General features: G+C 44.7%; 1 protein-coding gene across 1 annotated transcript; it reads left to right on the top strand.

Moving 5' to 3' along the window:
• Nucleotides 1–3,145: 3,145 nt before the first annotated feature.
• On the top strand, nucleotides 3,146–9,979 carry RPL14 (ribosomal protein L14). Its single transcript, XM_080975118.1, has 6 exons — nucleotides 3,146–3,298; nucleotides 4,694–4,795; nucleotides 6,240–6,334; nucleotides 7,613–7,712; nucleotides 8,986–9,039; nucleotides 9,868–9,979. The coding sequence occupies exons 1-6, from the start codon at nucleotides 3,296–3,298 to the stop codon at nucleotides 9,943–9,945; spliced, it is 432 nt and encodes a 143-aa protein (XP_080831244.1). The 5' UTR covers nucleotides 3,146–3,295; the 3' UTR covers nucleotides 9,946–9,979.
• Nucleotides 9,980–10,342: the final 363 nt, after the last annotated feature.

Here is a 10,342-nt window from a genome sequence, read left to right as displayed (position 1 = left end):
AAAGGTACAGGCCTCAAGTGAAAAGAAAGGGCCTTATTGAAATAAAAATATGCATAGCCTCAAAAATAAGGAGGAGGTTGCCAAGAACCAGATCCAAAGCCATATTTTTTATACACTTCCAGATTACACATGTCATTGCATTTCACCAATGAAAGGATCACAGCAATCTTAATAGTTGCAATCCAATGACATCATCCTAAACCAATCAAATCACCGGGTTTTTCAGATCAGCCCTTATCATAATAGCACATGATTGCATATAACCATTTTAAGTGTCTTTATTTATTAAGATTTTGGCCGATTTTCCTGTTCATTAGATGCCTTCCAATATCCCCTTTCATCTGTCCACAAAACAATTCAATATTAATCACAATTGCCCTGCCCAGCCAAATCTCTTTTCAGGCATACAACGGCCACCAAAGATTCTGACAGTTTATTATTTTCGGTGCTCTGGAATGGTACATTCACTATGTATGGTACCTAAAAGCAACTACCCGTAGCTCTATACTGCAAAAGGCAGGTCTAGACCCTTTGGGTTCAGCTAGGCTATAGACTCCAGAGAAAATGGAATCGGAGCAATACAAGGAGTGCTAATATAATATACCGGTCATTCAAGAACTGTGGGTGATAGACAAATTATGTTCTCATATTTGTAATAATAATAATAATAATAATATACCCTGCCCACTCTGGGTGGCTCCAAACAGAATATTAATAATAATAAAAAGCAATAAAACATCAAACACTAAAAACTTCCCTAAACAAGGCTGCCTTCAGATGTCTTCTAAAAGTCACACAGTTGTTTATTTCCTTGATGGGAGGGTGTTCCACAGGGCGGGTGCCACTACCAAGAAGGCTGGTTCCCTATAACCTCAATTCTTGCAGGGAGGGAACCACCAGAAGGCCCTCGCCGCTGGACCTCAGTGTCTGGGCTGAACGATGGGGGTGGAGATGCTCCTTCAGGTATACCGGGCCAAGGCCATTTAGGGCTTTAAAGGTCAGCACCAACACTTTGAATTGTGCTCGGAAACATACTGGGAGCCAATGTAGGTCTTTCAGGACCAGTGTTATATGGTCCCGGCGGCCACTGCCAGTCACCAGTCTAGCTGCCGCATTCTGGATTAGTTGTAGTTTCTAGGTCACCTTCAAAGGTAGCCCCACCTAGAGCACATTGCAGTAGTTCAAGCAGGAGATAACCAGAGCATGCAACTCTCTGGCGAGACAGTCCATGAGCAGGTAGGGTTTCAGCCTGCATACCAGATGCAGCTGATAGACCTGTGGCTCCATGGACAGCTGTGAGTCCAAAATTGCTGGCAGTCTGCGTACTTGGTCCTTCAGGGGCACAGTTACCCCACTCAGAACCTGCTCGCCCGGTCCCCCCAAAACAGTAAAAAAAAAAGGTAAAGGACCCCTGGACAGTTAAGTGCAGTCAAAGGCAACTATGGGGTTGCAGCACTCATCTCGCTTCAGGCCAAGGGAGCTGGCGTTTGTCCACAGACAGCTTTCCGGGTCATGTGGCCAGTATGACTATACTGCTTCTGGCACAACGGAACACCATGACGTAAGCCAGAGCGCGCGGAAATGCCGTTTACCTTCCCGCCGCAGCTGTACCTATTTATCTACTTGCGCTGGCGTGCTTTCGAACTGCTAGGTTGGCAGGAGCAGGGACTGAGCAACGGGAGCTCACCCCATAGTGCGGATTTGAACTACGAACTTCTGATCAGCAAGAGGCTTGGTGGTTTAGACCACAGCGCCTCCTGCTCCTCTTCCAAAACATTACTTCTGTCTTGTCAGGATTCAGCCTCAATCTGTTAGCCGCCATCCATCCATTATAATAAGCTTCATATGCAACACCTAAAATAAACCCCTAAGTCCCATTCTGTGCTCTTACTTCAGCAATTGGAGAGCGTTCTCCACTGCACCTGAAGAAAGCAGACTACCTTAGGGAGTGCACAGGGCTTTGTCTTGGATGTCGCATGCAGGGCAACACTGAGGGATAAACAGCACGGGAGCCTGTTGCCTCACATTGCCTAATGATAGGGCTGGAGTGCCAGTATATTTGCATGCAGTGCCCACTAACTGTGCACAGAAATAGGGTGCCCTGAACTCTTAGCAGTGTGATCCACTGAGGCTCAGGCTACGATCCTATACTCCACTTACCAGGAAGCAAGCTGCACTGAACTTGCTGGGAGTAACTTTCAAATAGAGATGATGATGATTATCATCATCATCATCATCATCTATTAAATTTCTATACCATCCGAGGACCATGGGACGGTTTGCAATATAAAAACACAAAAATACATGATATAATAAAAAACAAAAACAATACCCCCTCGCACATTTTGTTTTTTTTATATATATAATTTTTATTAAATTTCCTGTTTTACAATTTAAAATTTTTACAATTTTTACAATTTAAAGTACGTACTCATTTATACATCCTTAAGGTATCAATGACTTCCCTTCTCTTTCCACATTTTATTTGTTACAACTTCATGTATATTGAAAGCGTGGGGAAACTGTGTGCACAGGTTATATACAGCTTGCAAGTACGTACAGCACCTTTTATTTTACGATTCAAAAAGTGAATGTGTCAGATGACGAAATGCTCAGTCATTTTAGGGTTCCCATATTTCCAAAAGTGAAAATCCGGACCCAAAAGCAGTTGAGCTTTCTTTTCTTGTCTTTTTGCTACCCAGGTTTTTCGCGATTTTCGAAAAATTCCCAAAGTGGTTGAGCAAAATTAAAAAAAAAAAAAAAGAAAGAAGAATTTTAAATCTATTTTTTTAGGAAAATAGCACCAAACCCACTTCCGACATGGGCTGTCCTGCGTTCGGGTTTTTCCGGACACCTGGGTTTCACTCTGCCTTGCAACGCACCACCACACAGCAGAGCATTGCAGTCTCCACGCTTCCCAAGACTGTCCAACTATTTGGAATACTCGCTTCCTTTCTAAATCCAGTTTACACACAGAATGCTCAGCGCGCATGCGCGCACGCTTCGCGAGCAAGCCGTATTCCCCATTCCCAACCTGCGCTGGGACTTCAGCTACGCTCGCGACGCATGCGCACCCTCCGAGCGCTCGGATTCGCCCGCCTCCCTCCGCGTCCGCTGCCGCGCATGCGCCTTACCGGCGGCGCTTCTATCCGGCGAAGGAGCGCGGAGTGGAATCGACGCATGAAGTCCCGCCCGGGGCGCCTGCGCAGTACAGAGCGGCGGAAACGGATACGCGAAGCGACCGGAAGCAGCTCTTTCTTTCTCCCCGCGGCCTTCGGCTCGTGAGGCGGCCATCATGGTGAGCGCGGGCTCCTCCGCGTGGCTTTATCTCGAGGGCGACTGGGGTGGGGGCCGGAATGGCCGGCGAGGGGGGCCGCGCGGCCTGCCCTTCGCGCGGGGCGGGGAAGGCGCCCGGGAGGGAGCGGCGTGAGGCGAGGGGAGGGCCGGGAAGGGCCTTCGCTTGAGGGAGGGGGGAGACCATAAGGCTTCGGAGGGGGGGCGAGAGAAGAGGAAATATAGTGGTACCTCAGGTTACATACGCTTCAGGTTACACACTCCGCTAACCCATAAATATTTTCTCGGGTTAAGAACTTTACCTCAGGATGAGAACCAAAATTGCGAGGCGGCAGCAAGAGGCCCCATTAGCTAAAGTGGCACCTCAGGTTAAGAACAGTTTCAGGTTAAGAACGGACCTCCGGAACGAATTAAGTTCTTAACCCGAGGTACCACTGTAGACCAAAGGGGGGGCGAGGGGGCAGGAATGGGGACGCGGGGTGGCGGCGGAGAAAAGTGCGGTCTCGGGAGCCCGGCCGCTAACCGCCTCGTGCCACCCAGCCTTCGGCCCCGCGGAGCAGCAGTTGCCGCCTGAAATCTGTTCGGCAAATCTTGAGTTTTACTGTTTCCTGGGCTTCGTTTTCTTTTATTTTTTCTGTTCCGTAATAGTGCTCTGTTCAGAGTCAGGGCCGGATTTAGGTTGAATGAGGCCCTGCTGAAGGTAATGGGGCCCTTTCTATGTCCAACTGCCCTTTGTCAACAAGAAATTGCCGCTGTTTTTTGTGTTGAATATATGCTATACGGTAATTTATGGACCTAATAGGTATCTTAACCCTATATATAGAAATGAGCAAACCAGTGATATTTTAGGGAGCAGGCTAGCAGGTGGGGCCCATTACTTACATCATAGGAGCCCACACAACACAAAACGTTGCTGTATGTAGGTTTTATTTTATTTGTTTTTTAATCTTACATTTTGGAAATGTACATCCAGGTTTTTTTCCTTTAAATTTTTTGGGGGCCTCCAAGAGAGTGGGGCCCTAAGCTACAGCTTGTTTAGCTTATACAGTGGATGCTCAGTTTGCAAACGTGATCCGTGTGGGAGGCACGTTCGCAACCTGCAGTGTCCGCAACCCACAGCGCCACATCTGCGCATAAGCGGGTTGCGATTTGGCCCTTCTGTGCATGCGCAAAGCGTGATTTAGCGCTTCTGTGCATGCGTGAGAGCTGAAACCCGGAAGTAGCCTGTTCCAGTACTTCTGGGTTTCGGCACGTCCGTAACCCGAAAATGCAGAACCTGAAGTGTCTGTAACCCGAGGTATGACTGTACGTAAATCCAGCACTGTTCACAGTTCAAATTGTTCCTAAATGCCCAGCAGTACATCATTGTAAGTTTTAAATAATGTTCTGTCTCTTTAAGGTGTTCAAACGCTACGTTGAGATTGGCCGAGTTGCCTATATTTCTTTTGGACCACATGCGGGCAAGCTGGTAGCGATTGTGGATGTTATTGATCAGAACAGGGTAAGTTTGAACGCTTCCTTGTGTGCCTCTTGATGACTGAGAAGGAACAGGCAGTGCCATTATTTTTTAAATAAACATTCCTTTTTATTTGAAATACTTGCAGGCCACCTCTGCCATGATGGTTTACATGATAAATATTTTCAAATAGAATAGCAATAACATATATACAAAGTCCTTTCAAGTACTTGAAAGCAGTAATAAAATATCCAGCCTAAAATATATAATTAGTTACTAAATCATCCATTTAACATAGCACTACAGGAAAAACCCAATTATGTATAGGTCGCATGAAACAAGTCTTTAGAACCTTTTCTAAAAGTCTGGAGGATGGTGATTTTTCAGAGGTGGACAGACAATAAATTTTAAATGTTGAAGTCAACAGTCAAAAGTCCCTCTTCTTTCTGCCTGACAATTTCACTAATTTAAATGGCAGGTAAATGAGGAGGAGGGACGCGGGTGGCGCTGTGGGTAAAACCTCAGCGCCTAGGACTTGCCAATCGTCAGGTCGGTGGTTCGAATCCCCGCGGCGGGGTGCGCTACCGTTGCTCGGTCCCAGCGCCTGCCAACCTAGCAGTTCGATAGCACCCCTAAGTGCAAGTAGATAAATAGGGACCGCTTACTAGCGGGAAGGTAAATGGCGTTTCTGTGTGCTGCGCTGGCTTGCCAGATGCAGCTTGTCACGCTGGCCACGTGACCCGGAAGTGTCTGCGGACAGCGCTGGCCCCCGGCCTCTTAAGTGAGATGGGCGCACAACCCTAGAGTCAGACACAACTGGCCCGTACGGGCAGGGGTACCTTTACCTTTACTTTAAATGAGGAGGGCCCTTTGTTGTTTTTAATGTACAAGCGTATGGGTGCTGGTGGTCCTTAGTTTGCCTGTAAAAAACACACCATGTAAGTCTTTTTGAAGATCTCAAGCTTCTAGTTCCTATGACTGGTCTATGTGTGCTCTGTGACACTGAGCAATTACCTAAGATTTAGGTGGGGTTGTGCTAGAGGTAGACTTGCAGACATTTAACTTTTTTCACAAATTCTTCTTGTGTAGTCTGCTGTATCCCAGTTGCCTTGTCCAACGTGTGCAGCACAATCCCATGCATGATTACTCAGAAGTCACTCCCACTATGTTCAGTTGGGCTTATTCCCAGGGAAATTGTGTGTAAGATTGCATTCTAAATGGCTACTTTAGCCATTAAAAGGTTGCCATAGATGCTTTTCTTTCTGCCACTTGTGTGCAGGTGAGCTACTAAGGTAGCAAGGGAACTTCTGGCTTTCAAGAAACTGCTGCTTTATAATTGTTTCAACCGGTGCTGTTTGCCTTTTTCTGTTCAATTTTCTGCACTTCAGTTTAGAATCTAAATTCAGGTTTCCTTTTAGACTGGCAAAACAACATTGTATTTTTCTCCCTGAATCCAAGGGTCCTGTTGAAAGCCTTCTCTTTTCTCTAGGCACTGGTAGATGGTCCTTGCAGCGGTGTCCGAAGGCAAGCTATGCCCTTCAAGTGCATGCAGCTGACTGACTTTGTTCTCAAGTTTCCTCACAGGTCTGTTATTTTCTTGTAATCTAGCATCACTTCCTCTTTAAACTTGAAAAATTGTGGAAATAGCTTGCATTGTTACTGCTATAGCAAAGTGCATCATACTTCTCTTAACAGTTTATCATGTTCAGCATTGCCTGAAATCTTTGCTGAATATGTGTGGTTTCGTAGGACTTTCCTCCATTTTATTGAAATCATTTTTATTTGATTTTACATATACAAGGTTATAAAAATCCAAATATAAATCCATATACAGTTGTACCTTGGAAGTCAAACGAAATCCATTCCGGAAGTCTGTTCGACTTCCAAAATGTTTGAAAACCAAAGCACAGCTTCTCATTGGCTGCAGGAAGCTCCTGCAGCCAATTGGAAGCTGCGGAAGTGCCGTCAGATGTTCAGCTTCCAAAAATAGTTCGCAAACTGTCACTGTTTCCAGCATTCGGGAGTCAAAACGTTAGAACTATTTACAACTGCATATTCTTCCATATTCTATCTTTTAAATCACTCCATATTGTCCATAGTATTTGTTAGCTACAAGTGAAATCAAAATCCTGCCAGTGTTTCCAACTGCTTACAGTGGTCTCTTAGATAACTTATATTCTTTCCCATTCTTTTGTAAAGTTTTTATCCTCTTGGTTCCTGAGTTTTCCAGTCAGCCTTGCCATTTCAGCATAGTCCATCAGTTTGCTTTGCCATTCCTCTCTGATAGGGACCTTGTCTTCTTTCCATCTGGAAAAATGAGATGGAGAGATGGAAAGGACTTCACTCCATTTTAGAGGAAGACTTCACTTGGTATCAGCTTGAAGGGTATCCTGCTATAGTTGGGCTGAAGGTCCTAGTTTGCTAGCTTGTTAAAAATGGGTACCAGCCCTTACTTCACAAACCTTCCCCCCGCCCTCCCCAAAAATTGACTGGCATGATAGGGTCATGTCTGCTGAAACTATGACATAATCATTGTTATTAAGAGCTGCCTATATAAAGAACCTGCTGTTTGTGACCACTGTGTCCTTACAAAGCAAAAAGTCCCACGCAGAGAATTTTTCAAGCCATGTTATGATCTGAACTGTTACTTTTCCTAAATGGCTCTTATGAGACTACATTTTGAAGGGGCAGATGTACGGTTGCTACAAAGCTTTTACTCCTTACTATTAAGTGAAGAGTCTATCGGGGAAATGCATTGTAGAATGTTTTTCAGTGCATTGATTCTGGCTACTGAGATTCATCTGAAAATGAGAGCTTGTGTTTTGTTTCAGTAACAAATTTTGGTGTTTTTTCTTAAATTAGTGCTCGTCAAAAGTATGTGAGAGCTGCTTGGGAGAAGGAAAACATTAACGAGAAGTGGAAAACTACCAGATGGGCACAAAAAATTGAAGCCAGGAAGAAGGTATGTTTTTGAAATACTGTAGCATGAAGTCTGCAACATTGGGCTGAGATACTGATGCTAATTTAGCTAAATAAGCTGTTGCTTGGGCAACTGAATGATTACTACCAGCAAAAGTACCAGCAGGTCAACATGGTTGCATCTAAATCTATTCAGTTAAAAGGCCACCTATCTATGTGCCTGGCTCCTGGTATGTTAGGTTAATTTAGGACAGGACCTTTAGGTTTTGCAATGGATGACACTTTGGGTGCCAGCACTGAAAAACCCTTCCTCTTCTTTGTAGTATGCTCTTACTAGGTAGGTTTGCCTGGTACAGTGGTACCTTGGTAGTCGAATGGCTAGGTTCCCTTGCAAATTGGCTTCCAAACACCACAAACCTGGAAGCGAGTGTTCCAGTTTGCGAACATTTATCAAAAGCCACGCCTTCGTTTTTGAACTGTTTCAGGAGTCAAACGGACTCTCGGAACAGATTAAGTTTGAAAACCAAGGTACCACTGTACCTACTTTCATAGACTTTCAGAATCGGGGTGACTCTTTCTCCCCCACTCTTAAAACCTTAATTGTTTTTTGCAGGGTTATTGGTTTTCTGAAGGGCCAGTAAAAATAGCCGTAATTAACAATAAACAAATCTGTTCTGCATGCTCTCTGAAGTACCGTTCAGAACAGGTAACTGGCCTACCTTGTAGTCCTTGGTGGAAGAATTCTCTCTCACACCTAACAGTGTTAGAAACTCAGATATCTAAGCTGGGCGCCAAACAGCTCCTTAAACCAGGCATACAGCCACCAATACGGAATGCATAGCTGCCATTTTGGGGCCAGACGGCTCAAAAGTTGTGTTTTTCAACACGGCTTTTTGGTTCCTGAAATTCATTATCATCGTGCAGATAAAATACAACAGAATTCTACAAGATGTGTTGCTATTGTGTGAAAGCCGTCAAGATCCAAGGATTCCCAGGCATGCACCTCCAGGTGGTGGCGACGTCAAGCACCATCCTGGCAATTTTCAAACTCTGCCTCTCACGGGAGTTGTGAGGATAAAAAGGAGAAATGAGCAGAACTAAGTACACTACCCTGACCTTGCTGGGGGAAGGACAGGATATAAATGCAATTGACAAGATAAATAAGAATGCTCAGAAGCTAAATTGGCAGGCATGAGATACGTATTTCGCTGGGTTGAAAACAAGTTTGGAAGTTTGAACAAAACTCAGCATTTTTTAGCAAGATGGTTATGTTTCTAACAATTATTTTTTGTCTGCCCTGGAAAATCTTTCCACAGAAAGCCAAGATGTCAGATTTTGATCGTTACAAGGTCATGAAGGCCAAGAAAATGGTAGGTAAAGGCAAAACTGCTGGTAATCTAGTTTTATATTCCTTTTCCTTTGTAATTTGAATAACCATGCCTCCTTTAACTAGTTGAATAGAACTGTCTTGCATATCAGTGTGAGCACCTTGTAGTTTCATGTTCTGGGTTTGATTAGATGGGCTGCAATTTATCATACGCAAGGCTGCATTTAAAGACTCCCTCGGAAACTGCAGTGGGTCCAAATACAGTGCTAGCCGTGTGTGGATGGAACACAACTTGCCACCCTCGCTGGCTCTAGGGTTATCTCCGCTGCCTTGGGAGTTTTTACACTGGAAAACAGGGAAGCGGTGTTTTATCTAGATGGCTGCCTTTTCCTTCACTTCCCACTTCCCTCTCTACCTTTCCCCCTCCATGCTGTGCACTCCGAGGAAGGCGTCAATCATCAGAGTGAGGCAGCCCTATCATGTTTGCTGTGATGTTGGCAAAGCCTGTTTAAAGGTTCACTGCAATGGTGCTCCATTCCTTACAAGAGGCAACCTCAACGTGGGGGTCGAGGACTGTTTACCACCTCTCCAGATCTGCTGACTGAAGCAGTTGCCTCATCCTGCCTCATAGGGCTGAGCCTGACCAGATAGAAGTTTTGTCACTCAATGTGCGCTTCTGCAGTCTCTTGCAAGCATAATTTTTGTGAAATGGAAAAGGAAACCGTTGACGGCTGCTCAAGCAAAATAACCTCAACCTGCATTGTAATACTTACATCTTTCAGTTGCCCACTTACGAGTAACTAATAAAGTCAATTAGATAGGTTGAAAATGTGAGTCCTGCTTACGACTGTATAATTTTGTTTCCTTACAGAGAAACAGAATCATCAAGCACGAAGTGAAGAAGCTGCAGAAGGCTGCTGCTGCTCCTCCTCCTCCCAAAAAAGAATAAATAGTCAGCAAATAAAATTTCATTTTTATGTGCACCTCGTATGGCCATAAGACTTGTTTCTTCAGCTGCTTTGACCAGATTTGTGATAAAACCTGAATACTACGATTCCATTCCTCTTAAGTTCAGGCAAATTGATACCTTGTGCGGGTGTCAATTAGGCAATAGCCAGTTAAGAATTACCATGTCTTTTGGTTAACTGTTCAAGTTTGCACTTGACATAAATAAGCACGCTCCTCTTTCTAGAGTTCTGGAACATACCTTGGTGACACTTGACTATGTGCCTGTTGGTGTTAATGTAACTGAACACTGACTGTGAACAGAGCTGTATAGAACACACTTTGTATGCACAAGGTCCCAGGTTCAGTCCCTCATAACTCTAGGTAGGGCTGCCAGTCTA

This window comes from Podarcis pityusensis, assembly GCF_964106645.2.
Source record: "Podarcis pityusensis genome assembly, chromosome: 12".
Taxonomy (NCBI): Eukaryota; Metazoa; Chordata; class Lepidosauria; order Squamata; family Lacertidae; genus Podarcis; species Podarcis pityusensis.
Note: the sequence above shows the minus strand (reverse complement) of the source record. Positions and strands in the feature narration are given on the sequence as shown.